The 21,421-nt window shown below is 39.8% G+C and overlaps 1 protein-coding gene across 1 annotated transcript; it reads left to right on the top strand.

Annotated features, from left to right (window-relative positions):
* The first annotated feature begins 289 nt into the window (after window positions 1-289).
* Window positions 290-13,284, top strand: LOC145435802 (uncharacterized). The gene is made up of 11 exons (XM_080313075.1): window positions 290-654; window positions 2,269-2,576; window positions 3,585-3,700; window positions 4,892-5,030; window positions 6,015-6,185; window positions 6,786-6,930; window positions 8,716-8,807; window positions 9,493-9,661; window positions 11,162-11,312; window positions 11,379-11,489; window positions 12,916-13,284. The coding sequence occupies exons 1-11, from the start codon at window positions 496-498 to the stop codon at window positions 12,969-12,971; spliced, it is 1,617 nt and encodes a 538-aa protein (XP_080169201.1). The 5' UTR covers window positions 290-495; the 3' UTR covers window positions 12,972-13,284.
* The last annotated feature ends 8,137 nt before the right edge of the window (window positions 13,285-21,421 follow it).

Raw genomic sequence — 21,421 nt, 5'->3', positions numbered from 1 at the left:
TAGAAATAAATAAAAAAAACATTTGCAATACTTAAGATCTTACATGTAGCGGTTGGTAAAAAGTAGATGTTATTCAGGTATTCCTCGATACCTTCCGATTAGGAAAATCAAGCCAATAAAGTCCAGACGTGATCTGGTGTTATCTCATATGCAAGCTCAATTTTTGCATTAATTGTAATTGCATGTATTGTATGGATATTGTTTCTTTCGTCATTAATTTGATTTTCATTAGTTTGGCCATATCTCATTATAGGTTTATAGGTTGTTAACCGAAAAAAGGGGAAGTACTGCTGTAGGTAATCGACGTGTGAGTACTCATTACATATTACTAATAATTAGTAGATGATACTCCGAAATAGATGCAATAGTCATATGCTGGACGTTTATATTACAGATGTACTAAGTTATGACGTGCTTTGTTGTGAAGTCTATATACTATCCTACTATGCAACAATCGAAGGAAATCAGCGGAAATTATCTAAGATCGGAACTTAAATGAGTCGTTGGACCCGCAGATTCTGCCGAATGAAAGCACGGTACATCATTACTGTAATTATACTGATTGGAATATCAAGCTTTATTACGTGGACACAACTCGGAGACTACGAGGGGACGAACGATAATGACATCGTAAAGTCCGAACGCGATATCAATGTGAGTGTCATTTTAGGTACATTTATAGGAGTATCATACATCAAATTATTGTCATTAATTATATCAGAGGATTGATGTGGAATTTGACGAAATGGCTGTTCTATTTTCAATGCGGATATAGGTCTTTATGCGTTACGCATTTCATTCTCTGTAGGGAAGCTGATATCTCAAAAGGGTCAATATAGCCGCTGATGTCCAATTAATAAACGCATAGTGCTTAAAATTGAAATCTCCAGTTATTTCAAACGTACATACCATGTACGGCAGCTACACAGTAGATGGAAATGTAGTAAGGGTTAAAAAGCGGTTGAAGATATCAAACCGAAGCTTGAAAAACACGATTTCCCATGTAGATTTGTAGTAGCACATCAGCATAACGTGTAATGGGTCTTACCTACTTGAATATTTGCCTAACTTAGCAGGAGTAATCAATAATCGTCCGATTATATTTTTTCTGCCTAAGACACACACACACACACACACACACACACACACACACACACGCACACGCACACACAGTCACACATACACACACAACAAAAATGTACAATGCGAGATAAAAGGCACACAATGCGATGTAATGGACGGACAGGGGGATGCCGAACGACCGACGAGTTGGGGCCGTAAGAACAGCGACACGGGGAACGAGGAGCCTAGAATAAGCTCCACGGTTGGACTTAAACCTGGGCCGCCAACGTAGATGGCGCTGACGCTCATCACTACGCAATTTCCCCGTAATCCTCAGCAACTAGTGGAGAAATGGAAATAACATTGTATATCAACAATCGTATCATCAAATATGACGTCCCGGGCACTGGATTGAGAACAAACTAGGCACAGAGATCGCTTAAGCTCAATGGTATGTTTCAAATGGTAGACGAACTCTTTCTGTTGGCACAAACTAGTTTGTCATGTTTTGATAAAAGTCGACTCAAAGGAACAGAAATGAAGGTGTTAACGGCGTTTCCCGTCAATGCGGAATCTGTCGTCCTGATAAGTATTTATACCAGTGGTTCTCAACCTTTTTTAGACACGCTCCCCGTTAGGATAGTGAAAAATTTCGCGTCCCCCTTATCGTCATATCATAAAATCCAACAGGGATGCTAGCAACCCCAACAGATTGTTTGATGGCATGGAAGGTTATGACTGTTGATGAGAGAATTCAAAAATATGAAATTCGATCTATATAGAAAGAAGCACGCTTGAATTGAAGGTAAATCGCGCAAGGCGCGAAAAACATTTCAGTTGACCGCTTCTTCGCATCCCCCTTCACATGCTTTCACGCCCCAGGTTAAAAACCACTGATTTATACAAACATAATTATCCGAAAAATGTTTGCCAATGGTAGACTTCGTGACCTTTTGCCACGTCCTAAGCTCGGCGCTTCTTCGATATACGCCCCATAACAATGCAATGTTTCTCACGAAACCAATCAATGTTTCCTATGAACAACACGTCAAAGGGTTATATATCGCGAGCGTCGTAAAATTTATAAATCTGCTTGAATTGTAACGCTGAATACTTTGACTTTGATCAATACTTCGGTATATTTGATAAGAAAGAATGACGATACCTATAATAATTCAATAGTTATTGTTCATTACCTATCATCAGGTACCACAATTCCACGAAAAAGATCCGAAGAGTACGCACAACGTTGCCAGGACCACACTGAAAACGCATTTACAATCGTTCGTCACACCAACACCAAGTACCAAGTCGGAAGATCACAAGAGCGTCGATCTCGCATCAAAAGAGTCCAAAGGCTTCACGCAAGTCAGCGACTTGGAAAAGCAAGAATATTACGAAGAGTTTTTCAAATCGCCCGAATTTCAACGAACCGAACGCAAACAGAAACTGAGCACAGACCGGTTTCTGTTGCCGGTCTTGTTCTTCGATGTCGGGCCTAACAATCTCTACAGGTATGATGAAGACAACAATTATTCACAATACAGATTCACGATACGATTCACGGATGTTACGAACTCACTGAGAAAGCCTCATTGCGACGTGTGTGTTGACAGAGTGTCACCCAAATATTTCGATATAGTCCATCCATATCGGCAATATGGAATTGATGATATCAGCAGTTGAACTGATGTCCCTTGCGCACCGCGCAACCAAAGCGAGCAATATCAATGTACAGAGATGGTCAATAACGAACTACCACTATATTCTCTTGATACGCAAAAAGGTTTTGTGTGCTTCCACTACGAAGTCAAGTAGTTATGTGTTACGTGACACTTCGTGAACTTCGATATTTTGGGCGAACTACTTACTTTGTAAGCTTTGGATTTTTATTTTAGAAAGTAGTTTTGAAATATGCTATTGGAAGAAAAATTTACCAAACAAACTGGCGAAATTGCCCGGTATCTCGGTAACCAAATATATATCGCCCAGTTGGAATTATTTGTAGTGTATCTGAGTAACCGATAAATATATGCTAGTTTTTTTTAAATAAACAACAACAAACACAACATCAAAAACTTGATTCGGTACTATCAATATTCCCTCTATCCACAGTCTACATTTCCGCTTCCAATCAAAGTATTTATCCCTCTGTTTGACGAATCGCAGGTTCTACTTCGACTTGGGTTTTAACACTCACTACACTTTGACGACCTCTGCCGACGTGATACAAGAGCCTCGTCTCTTATACTAATCAGTGCTCAGTTAACTGATACCTCGATAATTTAATAATTCAGTCCAAAGAAAACCGACCGATTGGATAATGAAAACAATTTATGATAAAGTAAGTTTGTTGCTGAAAATCCTTTGTATCTTTCGGGAAAGTTAGTATATGACGAAAAGCCATTGTCTACCTAAAAATTTGAATGTACGTAGTCGTAGAGTGTATATAGGGAATGCTAAAGCACCCTTTTCTATTTCTGTCACTGTATACGGCGATGTTTACATGCCATGCTATCCAGACTGTTCAAGGAGACGATACCGATCGCGAAGGCTATGGACAGAACGATAATCATCCCCCCGTTTCATCGACACCCGAGGATGGAAAATTACGTCAGATCGAAGCGAGCAGGAAGAGGTAAATAGCATCACCGACACTCAACTTGGGAAATTATTCATTATTATAAGGCATGGGCGAAACGAATCCTCGATTAAATATAGAGAGGAAACATTTTTCATGCCGAAAAAATTGAACCAGGCATGTCGAATCGAAATAACAGGAGTATACACATAATTGCCAAAGCGGTTTTTATTGGCAACGGCCAATAACAGTTATAACTGGACACTGACTTGTGTGAAGCGATCTCATGCTTAGAGATCCTTTTCAAATTGAAGCGATATTGCGTAACACCAATTGCAGAATTTTGATCTCGTGTTTCGTGTTTCGAGCAAATACAATCTCAGAGTCGGCATTAGGCATATTTCGCAAGCAAACGCGGTCAAACAAGCTGTGTTAACCGTGTTTCGTTGCGTGATGTTCTTGCAGTCATTGATAGCTCAGAGTCATATCTATTAACAGTGAGGTAGCCAGAGGGTGGATTTTGGGGGTCGAAACCCCTACCATTTCAACTCGAAACCCTATCATTCTATCTCGAATATTTCTTAGCTTAATTGCGACATTGTGAAGATCCAGTGAAGTCTGTCTGGCAACTTACTAGACTGTTGCAAACCGGATTCCTCAATTCGACTGGTGACATTTGTATGAATAAAACCGCATTAACCACACAGCATCGAAACTCCATACAAAGCCACACGTAAATAATTATAGCAGCCAGAAGATTATTTTCCTATACTAGTCGTTATGTAATAGGTAGTAGACCTATCAAAGAATGTACAGCTAATTTCAACTTGTTTCTATTGATATAAGCTTGATTTAATATTGTACCGGAATAATATAAATCAGACATATTGTGCCAGGAATTGTCTATGCGACTAATTCAATTTCTCAAAATCATGTGACACCATAAGCTAAAAAAATTGGGTGCCGGTACAGCAGCGAAAGTTATAGTTTCTGCATCACACATTTTACAAAATCTATCACTCCCAAGTTCGCTCATATAGATTTTATACTATAGCTTGTTGTCAACAGCAAGGTCAGCCTTGCAATCCTTTTCCATGTCCAGTGAATACATATTTCACCACTAACACTAAAGTATGATATGAGCAACTTCCTCGAGCGGCCCACGGTATATGGAAACGTATTAAATAACCAATAAGAGAATAATTCTATTTGGAAGAGTTTTTTCAATACTACCTTATGTTTTACCAGATAAGGGTGCGCAACCAGATCGAGTTGTCGAGGTACCGATATTCGACCAAACGTATGTCGCTGGCATGGAGACAAATCCGTCCAAAACATTGGATGTCAAAGCTTTGCGATATCTTGTTTCGGCGGAAACCATGGACAAGTAATGCATTCATGATTCATAAAACCGCACATTCCTAATAACAGGATAAAATATGAAAAGGACAAAAGGCTTGCAACAAAGCGGTCGTATCACTGGTACATTGTGACCCGGGATAATTTTAGAGGCCACAAAAGTGCAATTCAAAAGGACATTTGAAATACAATACCGCTTACCTTATGACTACACTAAGTAGCACGCAGAGTATTGTATAAGCCCGAATCGAGTTCAAGTGCCATGCAATATATTGAGGATGTCAGTGTTCCAATTTAACAACCAGGTACGACGTTAGTCACATGCGTTTTTTTATAGTCGTGGGTATATATTTTGCGGAATTGAGAACGAGCTTATCCACGATCATTCAGAGGTGGTTAAAATAGTGGATATTGCTACTGATGTATAAATTAGGGTGAAGCCAAAAATTTCTGCATACTTACTAATACACGTTGCGACTTCTATGAGATATTCCCAAACTACTACTAGTAGAAGTAGAAAATAAAAGGTCTTAAGAGTACCCAAGTAGATTTGGAAAGTGGATTTGCCACAGGGGTCACATATATTTAATAGTATGTATGATAATTTCATTTCGAAAAGTGAGACATGTCGATTCCAATACTAAATTTACTTTACAAAAGCCGGAATGTACCAAGTTAATAGTCTTGTGTCTAGTGCGCCTAAGATAACTTACATACCATCCCATCACAAAGAATCATATTGCGACCCATTTCACAATATAAGGCTTTCAAAACCTATTGATTGCCGTTGGTGAGTTTTTTGGTATTGACGGTTTTTCGACTATACATATGCAATTATACACTAGGCAAGTATTATTTATTGTGATTCCTTACTTGACGACTTCTTGCTTAATGTGGTTCAATAGTTTTGCAATTCCACATATGACAGTATTTACGGATTAATTTAGTACTAATCCTAGATGTGCATTATATATGTTGGCGGGTTATGACTGAGATTTGAAATCTTGTACAGATTTCTAGACGGCTGCGCCGACGAAGCGAAGACATTGCTGATCTGCGGCGAGCTGGACGAAAAGAGGAAAAAGGGTATCAAAATATTTCTCAGAGCTGGAAAAGTCGAATTTCAGAACACCGTTCACGTGGACTCCCTCAGTGACGTCACTGAAGACAAAACGTGGAAAGTGTACGTATTCATACTTATAACTCTTGCGTATAATATGGTTTTGTTTGTTTCCATTCACGTCCAGAGGTGGTCACAGTGGCCAGCATTGCTACTCAATTACAAGTAGAAGTAGTGATTCTCAATTTTGTCTAAACTAGATCAAGGAGAAGCTGAAAGTAATGTGTCTGAAAGGTAATCATGTATTTGAAAACGTAGATCTGCAAGGTTGAAGCGTTGCCTACTCAATTGGAGCTACTTTGGAAATTGGAGGATGCAGCATCGCGGCTAACAGAAATGACTTACTTATGACAATGCAAATAGCTGCAGTTTAAAAAAAATAACAATTACCATGCATGATGCAAATATATTTCGGTAGGTTGGCAGGAGAATTTCTCTAGTAACAGTGATGCAAACCTATCCCGACACTACATTCTACTTTACTTTATCCAAAATGCAGAAGAGTCAATCTTGTTGAATCACAAACCGTTAGACAGCAGTCAAAGTAGTCCAAAATCCCATCCCTTTAAGTTTGTAGTGACATTACTTCTTTACTGATCACTTCTATCTACATGAAACTGAGTATATAACAAGAAAAACTGATCGCCTCAAACGAACACACAGGAATTTAGCGCAAGCAAACAAGCTGATAGGCAAATCGCGCTGCGCTGGCATCGCGATAGGTCGAAGCTGCTTGGGATCAAAAGAGGCCTGGCTCAAGGAGTACAAGAAAATATCCCAATTCGTCAGAAGACCCGTGCCTGTTAAGGTAGGCGAATGTAGCCACTGTGTTCTCGTTTTACATTAGCTACAGCTGCAAGTTATCGTCATGTCAATACCACAGGTGATCCAAGCGGTCAGCGTTGCTGTCTCAAGTAGAAGTACGAGTGATACTTTCAATTTCTTGTCAATTTTAAGTGGAAAGAGGAATTTTTAAGATAGTCAATACTACTTCAAGTAGAAGTGGACAATAAAAGGTCTGACAATAGGCTGAAAAGTAGTTTTAAAAAAGTAGGGTTGGTCGAGGTGTCGCATATACTTTTTGCATATAGTTTCGAGTGACTAAATCGAAACGACACTACAAACAGTGCTACTTTCAAATATATATTTGCCTACTGAAGCTATTTTACACGGTCTTTTGACGATATCAATCACGAAAGTAGTGAAAACCTACCTCAAAACTGCTTTCCGGTGTTCCAAATCCCAACAGTAAAAGTAATTAGTCTTGCCTAAATCACTGTTCAAGGAGAAGTGGCTCAAATCCAAAATATTATCCCCTGAGTGTGGTGCAAGTACTCTGAAAAAGTCATTCATTTACGTTTATAACCTTTGACCAGCGAGTGTAACTACACCGTCATTAATCATCAAGATGGTCTTAGGCAGTAACGTACGGTCAGGGAAGGCACGTAAGGCAGTGCCTCACTTGTCGTCCGGAAGAATATTAAAAAGAATGATAAACCTGGTAGTAATCGAATGCTATTGTCGCACTGAATCCGAAAATCTAGACATTATGAACGCCAGAAGGAATTGGAGAGTTGGCTTTGTTACGCACAATGACAGCAAAGATGAACAATGACTAAGTGAGGAACACATGGATTAGCCTCACTCACTTTTAGCTAGCGTTACCACATTTCCTTCTTTAAGAGAATTTTTCCTCTTTTTTGACTTTATTGAAATCGCTCAAGTAATGGTCCGGCGGGTCTTACAGTAATTGAGCCAGAAAGCCTTTTTTTCTTTTTGTTTTTTTAGTCGCCCAACGGAAAACCTCATAGAAAGTGGGTATTTCAGGAGTCGAGCTGGAAAGATGACCTTTTTTTTAGTTAACCAAGTACGGACTCGGAGTAAGTTTACTAGTTTTTCCGGATTTGTCTCCGGTATTGTAAGTCTAAAAATTTTGAAAAAGTGTCCTCCTTTCTGATTTCCAAAATATGGCAACCCTACGGTTAGCTTACAATTTGACAATCGCAGCGCATTGATACGATGCGCTATCCACTTCGTAAGTCAACGTTGTAATATGAATCGTTTGGTAATTGCGTCGGCCAACAGGTAGCATACTGCAGAGGACTCCTTCACTTACTGCCGTAGCTGTCATCTATTTTCCATCGACACCTTTACCTACAATTGAAGATATGTTTAGTAGCTTCTTACGCAGCCTGCTTGCGAATAGTGCTAATATGATAAGAAACATGTCGCCAACTGAATCAGCTATCATTTCGGGTTTATATCTTTTTTAAATCTGACTTTAAAGGGGTTGGTGTCTCACCAGCCATGAACCTCACCGCGCGGCACTGATCTTAAAACCAACTGCCCATGGCAACATTTGAACATTTAATTCTATTCAGTGATAGGTAATACTTAATACCATGACAGATAGATCTTGAACACGTGTTAGATGCCCCAAAGACGAGACACTACCCGTTTGGAATGTAACATTATTCTTGAACACACGAACGAGATCGGTTCTGTCATAATATCACTGAAAGGAGTGACATATTCGACTCCGTTACAAAAATCGCCACCAAGTGAATGTATAGTAAATATTCCGTGATTTCAGATCTTAGCCGCGAAGTTCGTTCGAGATATGATGGGTGGTAACGAATTTTTAGCAATCCACTGGAGATACGACCAACTCGATTGGAACGATATGTGAGTTGAAAGCCTATTCCAGTTAGTTTTATTTCCCATAATCTGCACCTCTGCAATATACTAGCAGAGATGGTCGAAGTACTCGGCGTAAGTACTCAAGTAGTATTAGGAGAAACGTAATGAATTCCTACACAAGTACAAGTGGTATTAGAGAGCTAATTCAAATGAAAGTGGATATGATGATCTGAAACGTACCCAACTTAATATTTTCAAAACGTAGGTTTTATCAATGTTCTAGCGTACATGTAACAGTTAATCGGAGGAGACTATTTCGGAAATAGCAAAGTGCTTTTTCTCGACTAACGCAAAATAACTAATAGCACTGCAAATATGTGCAATCTTTGAAAATATAGTTTTTTACCCTATAATAAGGATCTATTTCCCAGATTCTTACTTATAAAGGTGCTGGAAATATACCCCTGTCACCAATTTCTACTTCACAAATCCCAAAAATGTACAATGTAAGTATTTTAGTCTACAATATTCTCAAGTCCTTGATGAGAGTGGCCTAAAACATCACCACCGGAGTAAGTAGGTTCCAAACATAATTTAAAACTCGGGAAATAGTATTTCTTCGTTACTGACCAGTGACTATATTTGTATACTAGGATATAAGTATATTGAACATGTCGGAAAAGCATCACGCGTCACGACTTCTTAATAGAACTTGACCGTTTCGCTGCAGGTGTAAGCCGAATCGGCCTGCAAGTGCTAAGAAAAGGAATGCCCAAATATGCAACCTGGCCTCGAAGCTTGGAACTGAAGAGAAGGCTTTGCTTCAGCTCGGAAAGAAAATCGTCAGATATATGAGAAAAAGAGGCTTCCGGCGAGCGTATCTAGCCGGACCACCACAGGTACACTGCTTTGTTGATTTGCGAGGCATGATTATGGAATATGCGTATAGTAACTTCACTGTAAATCAGCGGTTCTCAATCTTTTTGGACATGCGCCCCCCTTGGTGATGGTCGAAAAATTGCGCCCCCTGACCTCCTGCACTTATCGTCACGTAAAACAGAGCACGTCATCCAATGGTATAGGCCTATACATACGGTATATCTTACACCAAGTTTGAATTCGCATTTCAGTTGTTGAGTCTTTTACATTTCTAACAAATTTCTCCCAAACTTGCTTGAAAATAACAAAACTTATTGAACAGGACATCTATTTATTTCAAGGTAGGTTGCACTGAGAGTAATCCTAATGCTGGTAGTGACTACAGAGAGCACATCGTCGTTCTGTTCTGCCATGCTAAATTTGATCACTTTTGGAATTGAATCAAATTGTGTTGATTTAGGATGGCCGAATTCAGGGCGAAACCGGGCAACTTATATTGCATCGAAGTCTGTCTTAGGCAGTGCAGTTCACCAGCTATTAACAACAGCTACCCAACGTACCGAGCTTTAGGCTACTGCCAACGCTGAAGTAATGAATTACTTACACGTGGAAATTGTTCTAAATCTTCCAAGAATATCAAATATTTGCTCAAATGAAGTTGAAATCAGTCTATACTCCGTTGAGCGCGACTGCTGGAGTTCGCATTTGGCAAGCTTTCTTGAATACGAAACAAGTTTCATCTTCAACAATCGTCTTCTCAGAATGGCTGTGAAACATATGTTAAGTCACAATTTATACAGACTTTTTCAATTTCTCGCGCCCTGCTGAGAGCCTCCCACGCCCCCCCAGGGGGGCGTGCCCCCAGGTTGAGAATCACTGCTGTAAATAAACGAGTGGTGAAATAGGTATGTTCACCAGGTTTCCACCATATCACGTAAGGCCAGATAAGTCTATCACAACCCTCTGGTATACCATATACAGCTTTCACACCCATTCTAATCGGTAAAAATCGAGTCAAATACACTAAGTCTTGTGGACATATACACCATGGATGCGTACCAACAAACATTTGTACCAGTAATTCCTTTTACCTAATTTGCAATCTATGCTATATGGTGGAAATCGACGAAATACACGATTGTCATTTACAGTGAAATACTACCACTAGAACTGCTCGGTGATACAGAGTTATTGAATTACCAAACGTTGAGTTGCCTCTGCTACTGAAAGTAAATCGCACGGAGCTTGTATCGCTTTTAATTGAGAAGTCAAACTGCAGACTGCAACTATCCGGGACTAAATCGCAACATTCAGGACTAAATTTTGTGTGGAAAGCGTGTTGTCAGGAAGTTGAAATCACTATCGCAGTCCTCCTTGCGATATATTGACAATCCCTTTTATTTAATGAGAGTCCACTGGGTGATAGAATAACTACTGCCAAGCAATAAAATGCATTCGATGCAAGACACCTGGTACTGGTCACAGCTGGTACATAATATATGGCAATATTTTTCTTATAGATGAATTCTACTATCTACAAATTGCGGTCAGTCACTCCGGGTCTATACACCATCAATGACGTCGTAGAATACGCTGACACTCGCAGTGCCAGTAAAGGATTCTTTGAAACGAATTACGCAATGTCCTTTCTGGAACAGGAAATTTGTTACCGTAAGATATGCGGATTTATGTCGCTGTGAATTCCCAGCGACCTGCATGATGTGTTGTTTCCTTCAGTGTCCAAGAATTTTCTGGCAAGCCCGCTGTCTTCGTGGTCACAGTCTGTCTTATTGGATCGGATGTCTGAAGACAAAAGTTATGAAAGCGTATTGGACGTGTTGTTCGATGGTGGGTGGATAAATAGTAGGGATGGTGTGAACGTGAGGTTCACGTTCGCGTTCTGTGTGTGAACCTCGGAAATTTAGAGGTTCGCGTTCACAACAGAACCTTGGTAGGTTCTGCACTGTGAACCTTTTGGTAAATTGTAATTTTCACTCCGTTATAAGATCTTTGGCTCAAATTTATTGCATTTCAACTGCGGGCCACTCCATGCATGGTGCTGGCAGCATAAAAATCAACACTAAACGAGCATGCACCATGCAACTCGACAACCTTAAAAGTTTTACTTGCTTTGTTGCAAAAATTTTCTCGGAATATCCAGCTTTCCGTTTGTGAATATTTAGTGACTCTCTGCTGTGAGCCTGACTCGCAATCGATATACGTAGTCAGCGAATGATGCTTACTCAACCAATCAATGACATTGATATCGTCTTCTGATGTAAAAAATCGAACGGTCGTACTGGGTCAATCTTGACTTCATATCTTTACTGTAGCCTATCATTAAAACCAAATCCGTGCGATTAAGTTGCGTGCTACTGCTCCATAACTTGTTGTTTGTGATATCGGTAGCGAGTATAGAAACCCGTTGTACACCCTGCTCAATATCAATGTAGCAATACTCAGACTCCGAACACATTGTCCGGTCTGGCTAAGACCGTTAAGGCGTAAGCTTATATTATACTTGGTAAGTCCTCGTCGAAATTGTTGGCAAAGCGACGGAATGTTCTGATTTTATGCAATTATTATATCCTTTGATTACCGCGGTTGATACATTTAGCGACGTTTAAAACGCCGATATGTACTTCAGCATTGTGGCACTATGTGGGCCGAATCTTCGCTAGGTAACGTGTACATTAATATAGGGCATATTAGGCTATCACTTCATTGAAAGAAAGGGTTGGAATTAGCAATATGACGTCACGTGACGTCACGAGGTTCACGTTCGTGTTCACACAGAACCTTTTAAAAAGGTACGTGTTCACACGAACCTGAACCTTTCAGAGGTTCACACCATCCCTAATAAATAGAACACCGGATCGGCATTAAAGCTATTGAAGCTCAATCGCTTGCGTAACAATAGCCAATACGCTTGTGGTTTACATTGCCACTCACTTGCTATTAAGCTGCGGAATCTTACTCCAGAGGGCATTGCTTCGTCAGAATACCACACTCCATTACAATGCAAAAGTCGAGGCTGATTATGGGAGGTTCTAGGACCACGAGCAGTAAAAATCTATATTTTCGTAATCAGTACCGCGGCAGCTTTCGATTGATATCAATTTTTATCAAGTTTCGCACTCGGCAAGGCAGTTTATGCGTTAGTTGCTGATCTATAGATCTTTCAATTTAGAAAGTAGCCATCCCCGATTACTGCTAGAAGTACTACCCTCCTTGCCACAAACTATAAAATTCATAACGCTGTCGTATCTTCCAGGAATGCCTGGACTTCCGAAGCTGACATGGTTGTTTCCAGAAGGCAGCTATCGCTGACGGCGGAACCAAAATCGTGAAGCCAGAGTGAGGAATGGGTCGAAAGCAACTAGCTGGGTCGCGTTGAGCTATCGTACCGAATTTCAAATCACAGACGATGTGCCATACTACATAGTATTGCGACGCAGATTATAAATATAAAATCAGGATATGAAGCGAAATTTCAACACACTGTCTCTGATGCTCATGATTTCTGCGCACCTACAGTACTGATCCATTTTATATATATATATCTGTGGTTCTTAACCTTTTACGACTTCACTGAAATCTTATAGAATGTATTTGCTTATAATTACAAATACTTGAAAATGCAGTGTTTGTCGTGATCGATGGCGATCCACCCATGTCTGAATTGAATACTACATATATTCTATGTCAGCGGTTAACAGCACACGGCCCGCGAGGGCTGAGTAAAGCATTCCGAAAGGCTAAAATTAATTTGAGTTTCAAAATATTGTAGTTGTAGTTTCGAGATACGTCTGTCGCCAACATCACTAGTTCTCACTAAACATTAAAGAGATTCAGCGATGGCAACAGCATTCCACCGAGGGAGAATCAGCTGATATGAATGGACAATAGGGTTCTTCAAAAAATGACTTCTTTTCTCAAATCGTACTGGCTACTTGATAAAATTGTTAGGTTACCTAATTTAGGCCTACACACAAAATTTGGTTTGCTACAGGAGAAGAAAGTTTCTATTTATTATATAAAAATAAATATTAAAAAAAATTGAAAATTTTCTGTTCACCCCATGAAAGTGTTAGGCTGTCTATAGAAACGATGCTCACCAAATTTGGTTCAATTCCAACCTGTGGAAGCAGAGTTATTGCCGTCGAAAAATTTGTATTTGAATAAAATAGTATTTACGGTGACCGATTCTTTGTTTATTTATTATAGTTGTGCTCGCCGTAAATACTATTTTATTCAAATCCAAATAGAAACTTACTTCTCCTGTAGCAAAGCGGTTACTGGATGGAATTAAACCAAATTTTGTGTGTAGGCTTAAATTAGGTAACCTAACAATTTTACCAAGTAGCCAGTACGATTTAGGAAAAAAAGTCATTTTTGAAGAGCCCTAATGGACAATTGGCATTAGCGTTTCGCCTTGGCGCATCATGGTCAGTCAAGTCGCTGCGAAGACCGAGACGCTTAGAAAACGGCCTAGGGCTTCCCCACAAGATCAAGGTTTATGAACGGATAGTACCGTCTCTCGCTAGCCCCAATATCGATTTCTTAGTCGCCGGAAAGAGTTGTCAGATATCGTGCGCAGCTCATAGTTCAAAATAAAATAAATTTGATGATCACGATATTTCTTGTCGTATTTGTACTTCTTTATCAAAATATTACTTTTTCTTGTGGTAAGTCTCCCCATCGCGCAGCGTTGTAGCCTACCGACATAAAGTTTTCAAACCGTGGTTCCTTACCTGTGAGGACCATTGTGTTTTGTGTTTCGGTATTGCATTCTAGCGACCCGCGGCCTCTACAAAATTTGAAAACTGGCCCGCGACGCGCTCGAGTTGGCGACCCCTGTTCTACATGTACATTGTCCAAATGTCCATAGATGCCACACTGATGGATGCGTTAGTTGAAACCAGCGATTAAGTTGTTGAAAGCCCGGGTCTCATGAAAATTGACTTTCTATGATCAGCAGTATATGGTGGAGATAGTGTTTTCCCAATGATACGCAATTTAGATAAACGAGCCATCACAGTGATAGCGTGAAGAATTCGGGAGAAGGAAAATAGAATTTTGCCACCGGCGCCTGACTCAACACCAGTTAATCAGTTATTGTGTGCAATTTTGAGTCGCCTCTCTAATACTTGAAATTCTGTTTTTCTGGCTGCATTAGATGCACAGGGAAATCGCAGTCGCCTGAGCCAGCGTCCTAGAGCAAAGAAAATGACAATCTTGATTTTTATTTTGTCATTCAACCGGGGGAGGAGGCGTTCTTTGGTGGGCACAATCCCGTTTTGCGTATATCAGTGGTTCCAAACGTGGGCGATATCGCCACCCAGTGGGCGATTTTGAGAAACAATGGGAGCGAAAATGTCCAGGGAGATATGTTTAATCAACACTGTGAAAAAATGCACGTGATGGAGGCTTATTCTGCATATGACGCGACAGTTGACTAAATACCAAAAGGTCAACACAACGGAAAGTAGTCGATGGAAAGGGTTTTCCGAGTACCGTCTCGAAAAAATGACCTTTCTTTAGTCCAGTGGTTCTCAACCGGGGGTCCGCAAAGCATTTTGAGGGGGTTCGAAAAGCTCTAAATTTGTAAAATGATTGATAACCCGACTTGACACAGTTTCGCTTCACAATTGCTAAAACGTTGGGACTCACATCATTAAAAGTGTCGTCTGAGATGAAATATTCGACTGTGCAAACTCATTTTAATTGTCGAATTGCCTATATCCTGCCGATGCAAACATATTTCTGTTTAGACATGTTTTGTTGGAGTTTGTGAAAAATGAAATTTTTGCTAAACATTTTAGATTTGGAGTTGTCAGTCTCAGCAAATTAGTAGACAGTCGTTTGAAATAGAAATTCAAAAGGGGTCCGCGAAGACAAAAAGGTTCAGATCCACTGCTTTAGTGAATTCACCAGCGAGCAGAGTTAGGTGAAAAAATTTCCCGTTTATATGTCATCAATATATTTTACGCAAAATTCGGTGTTGGTCTGTCAGTATTGATTTTGACAGTGTTCCATACCGAACTGGGCCGCGAGGCTACTTCTCGATGCTATCATGTAACAGCGTACTAAGTTTACTGCTTTCATTCACGTATTTATTCGGTAATATATTATCAAATGTCGATTTCGCAGCAGACTTCTAGCTAGACAGCAAGCCATTTGTGTTGTGTTAGAATCTCCAGTTTCAAGGCCAAAATCTCCTTTGTTGTTTCGAGGCAGCTATCGTCTTAGTTCTTCAAAGACCATTGAAATTAATGTGTTGTATTCAATATGACAGGCCCAATCTATGATATAACAATGGCGTTTGTGTCTGAACTAGTTGACCTTTTTGGTTAGGCTCTACACCAGCGATTCCCAACCGCGGCCCCCAGCTAGCCTTCTTGCGGCCCTCACAAAAATATTAGGAAACAGATTTATGACATAAAATAAATATTTATAAAATACTCTTGCTTGGCTTGGAGTCTGGAGTTTTTAATTAAAATTGCAGGAAAGTTGTGAGTAGACTGCTAACGTTACGTCGTTGCTGTTTCAATGCAATGTGCCCTAACTTTCCAGTTGAACGAGCAGTAGTTATAGATATACGTATTGATAACTAATCTATGGATATATGTACAACACGTGACTCACGGTTGAATTCGCCGGGATGCGTACTGCTGAGCCGGCTAAAAGCAGCATAATTGGTAGTCCTATACCTCGCGACCGAATAATTTGATATGTCCGGTCTTTATCTAAAACTAGTGCAGCACTGATTCCAAAAATACGAATTGAAATCTCGCCAGGGCAATAAAGCTACTCCAAAATAGCTGCCGAAGGTCGATCGTCCTGAAGAGTTGGAGCGCGGCAACGCAATGACCATAACAATGGCCAAGGATGACACGCACAATCGTGAAGCGTCCAAAAAATAAAAAGGCAAAACCCGGCAGCAGCTGTCCAGTTCTCCTCAATTTTACTCTACTTAGTGAACTTTTTATTGATCTAAACCAGACAAAGAGTCTATAGAGCTGCAATCATTTGGTTAAATTGGTACGTGCTTTGATGCTTTATAATAGGGTTACCATATTTTGGAAATCTGAAAAGAGGACACTCTTAAAAATTTTTAGACTTGAAAAACTGGTGAAAAATTCTGAAAAAATTATAAATATTCCCCACTTCGTGAGCGGTTGACTAAAAAAAGGTCAACTTTACGGCTCAGCTCCCGAAATACCCGCGGAAGCATTACTTCTGTGATGATTTACTGTATCTCAGTCGATTTTGCCCTATATTTAACCAAAATTCTCATAAAAGAGGACAAAATCTAAAAAAAGACATTTGGGCGTCCTCCGAGGGCACTTTCAAAAAAATCAAAAAAGTGGATAAATCCTTTTAAAAGAGAACGTCTGGTAACCCTACTTCATAATTATTGCTATACTTAATGAACGTATTAGTGCGGCCCCCACCGTACTCTGAAATTCTAAATTTGGCCCTGACACCGAAAAAGGTTGGGAACCACTGCTCTACACAATATCTCGAGTTATTGTCATATCTGCAGATTGTTAATCAGGTCAATTGCGAATAGGGTTCTGGTTTAAATCAGGTTTTTTTCGTTGATTTTTTTACTTCAATTTCACTTTTCACAATTTTACTTTAATTGATTTTATTGATTATTTCGGTTTTTTCAAATTTTCTGACGAGATGCGTGAATGTGGTTTATTATCGGAAAATCATGTGCATTTTATGTAAACCTGAAATAGAATCTCGTCACTGGCACCGCTAAAGTTCAACCATTTGACAGACAGACGGGAAAAGATCAAGGAGCGATAGTCAATTAATATGTTAGCGTTTTGCTGTGGATACTAGTTGGTTGTCTGCGACATGCTGCTGCTATTTTCGAGGCTCTGATGGGATACGGCAAACAAAGCGCAATCCGGAGTCTCTATCGAATTCGAAAGATTCCTTCATCTCTGATCCAGTTTGCTGGTAGAAACCTCTCCATCGATGAAAATGAAGATGCAACTATTATGGATGGGCCCGATTTGACTCAACAAGTTTCCTCGCTACTAGATCAGTAAGGATTCTGGCGACCCATCATTATCACATCGGTTGAAAGTTTTCAGCTATCATTACCACATATAGGTTGAACATTTTCAGCTATCCGGATGATGATTCACGGCCCAACATTATTAAAGTTTAAGCGTTATCCTTCATCACCCTGATTGACATGGTCGTCATTCATCTCATTTTCTTTTCTTCGTGTTGTTGTTATTCTGAGTAAAGACACCAAGAAAATAAAAATAAAATCATGATTTGAATTATTCAATTGAATAAAATCGATTTTAATCAAGGGCAAAATTATTTTAACCAGAACCTTAAGTGCGAACATGAATGGTGTTGAATCTTTGCTCCGTACGCCGTTTATGCAGTTTTCTTTAGAGCGGTGGTTTCCAAACTTGAGGGAGGGGGGGGGCGTGGAAGCATCTGAAGCGGGCGCGGAACCGCATGTGCATGATTGAAATTTTTTTCGTGCTCCGCACGATTTACCTCCAGTTTATGGTTATTACTCTATCTATTGTCCGATATTCATATTTGAGAATTCTCTCGTCTACAGGTATAACATTCAATACCACCAAACTATTTGTTGGGATTGCCGGCATTCTGATTGCTCTCTTCGATATTTTGTGATATGACGATGAGGGGAGCGCGAAAATTTTCACTATCATAAAGGGGGGCGCGTCTAAAAAAGTTTGAGAACCACGCTAGAGCAATAATTAGAGGTAAAGAGACTTTATCCTTATCAGCCTAGAAATTGTCCATTGATCCAATCTAATCGTACGCGGGATGAAAGCGCACTCTTACCTCTCCCCAAAAATATTGCGATGAAAGCGAATGGCTGACGAATGAGCGAGGATAAGGACACCTTGTTATACACTTTCACAGTGCTGGTGCCAGGGGCAGTGTCTCTAGTTGGAGCGAAATTGGGTATCGTGATCTGAAGCATGTGGTCTACCGCAAACGGGGTCTCGATAGTACCCGATGGTCGACGTTGCTCGGCGCGAGTTGACTTGTTTATATTCCAATAACTCGTTTTCCGAAGTAGTAACCACTAATGAACTTTCAAAATTCCTATAGTTGAAAAATCGCTTTCTATCAACTCCGCTGCAGTAGCTAGCTTTTTTAATATCATATTGACCACCCCGATTTCCTCCGCAGAGTCCGAGCGTGGTTTCAGCATATTAAAACGCATCGAGAGTTTTCTTAAGAATCGGGATAGGCTCGATGCGTTAGATGTGCTCACGATTCTCAACACTGTCATTCTGGGTATTCCAGATTTCAATGAACTCGTCATTGAACCTTTTGCAACCATGAAATCACGCCGCGCGCAAAAGGCCTACTGATATAAACGTTAAAATATGCAGGAATGCATCCATTGATTTTGACGATGTGCCATACCGAGCTCGGTCATGAGATTTGGCACGGTATGTCTTAATTTTAGTATCGGAAGCTGTGCCAAGTTCTAAGTTTGTCGCTAAACGATATTGGCGGTAATTTTGTTTCCTAAATCAAGTGAGAGCTGACACGTCATTTATCGCTAACTGATTTTACGCAAAAGCCGTTATTGGTCTCTATTGATTTTAACGGTGCTGCATACCTAGATCTGTCATGAACTTTTGCACGGTATGCCTTGATTTTAGCTTCGAACGCTGTGCTAAGTCTCAACGTTGACACTATAACTGATTTGGGCAGTAATTTCGTTATCGAGGTCGAGTATGGTAGAGATGTGAGCTGATCTGAAACTTACCTACCGCATTGCGGATTTCACGCAAAAGCCGGTGTTGGTATGTGCTAATTTTAGCTGTGTTATAGGTCTGGGCATAATGATTCGAGTACTCGAATCTGAATCGAGCAATAATTTTAATGACTCGATTCTAGTAATGAAAGGCGATTTTCACGAGTACTTAAGTTACACGCTCCTCGCCACTGAAAGTTATTGATCGACGAGAACTATAGTTTTGGTATTATTTTCCACTGTGCAAGCCTTGAAACCTTAATTGGCCGTATCGCAGTATACGAAACATATAGTACAAAGCCACTAACCTTACCAGAAATAACACATTTCCGAAGTCCTGACCATCCCACAACATTGTCACGAAGTGCAATGAAAACGGTATGGTCGTAAAAATACCAAAGTATCATTAATGTGATCGATAACAGGCGTTATATTCTTTCGTGTGGCTTGAAAGGTAAATATTTGAACTTTGACATCTGTCATGCTGTTATGATGTCATAATTAGTGATACTCGAATACTTGACTCGACTCTATGCATATTACGTGATTCAGAATCGAATCACTCGGGTACTCGATTTTGCCCAGCCCTATAGTTACATACCGAGATATAGGTGATGACATTGCGAATGGTATATCTCGATGATCTAATGTAAGTTTACTAAGTTTCGCGGTTACCAGTAAAATATTTATTCAATTTTATGTTCTTCAATGTCGATATTACCCTGAACTTAGAGCCTTCAAGCCATTTGTTAACGATCCCCATTGTCAAGTGCGATAGCTATTTCGTTTCCGATATCGACTAACAGCTGATCACTTGATCACCCAATATTTCCTATTCTACATCTCAATGATGTCATCTAACAGTGTTGTAAGTTTACTGCTTTCATTTATGTATTTATTCGGTAATATATTTTCTAGGGATGGTGTGAACCTCTGAAAGGTTGAGGTTCGTGTGAACGCGAACCTTTTTGAAAGGTTCTGTGTGAACGCGAACGTGAACCTCATGACGTCATGTGACGTCATATTGCTAATTCCAAGCCTACACTTCAGTGAAGTGATAGCCTGAAGTACATAGTGACGTTTGAAACGTCGCCAAATGTATCAACTGGGACCACCAAATGATATAGTAATCCCATAAAATCAATATCTTTCGTCGCTTTGCCAACAATTTCGACGATAACTTGCAAGGGAATATAGGCTTACGTCATAACAGTCCAGGCCAGATCGGACAATGTATTTGGCGTTTGAGTATTGCTACGTTGATATCAAGCGGAGTATAAACCGGGTTTCTGTACTTGCTACCCCTATTACCCCATTAACAAGTTATACAACAGAAGCCAACATCCTAATCGCACGGATTTTGTTTTTATGATACAATAAACATATGAAATCAAGATTGAACACCAGGGCTCTTTAAAAATGACTATTCTCCTCAAATCGTACTGGCTACTCGATTAAATTGTTAGGTTACCTAATTTAAGCCTACACACCATATTTGGTTCAATTCCAACCAGTAGCCGCATTGCTAAAGGAGAAGAAAGTTTCTATTTATTATATAAAAATAAATACCAAAAAATGTGAAAATTTTCTGTTCACACCATGAAAGTGTTAGGTTGTCTATAGAAACGATGTTCACCAAATTTGGTTCGATTCCAAACAGTGGAAGCGGAGTTATTGCCGTCGAAAAATTTGGATTATGAATAAAATAGTATTTACAGTGACCAATTCTTTAATTATTTATTATAGTGGTGCTCACCGTAAATACTATTTTATTCATAATCCAAATTTTTCGACAGCAAGAACTCCGCTTCTACTGTTTGGAATTGAACCAAATTTGGTGAACATCGTTTCTATAGACAACCTAACACTTTCATGGTGTGAACAGAAAATTTTCAAATTTTTTACTATTCATTTTTATATAATAAATAGAAACTTTCTTCTCCTGTGGCAATGCGGCTACAGGCTGGAATTGAACCAAATTTGGTGTGTAGGCCTA

This window comes from Botryllus schlosseri, chromosome 3 (genome assembly GCF_051294905.1).
Source record: "Botryllus schlosseri isolate E-star chromosome 3, Bs_hap1, whole genome shotgun sequence".
NCBI classification, from domain to species: Eukaryota; Metazoa; Chordata; class Ascidiacea; order Stolidobranchia; family Styelidae; genus Botryllus; species Botryllus schlosseri.
The sequence above is the reverse complement of the archived record's forward strand: the minus strand, read 5'-3'. Positions and strand labels throughout refer to the sequence as shown.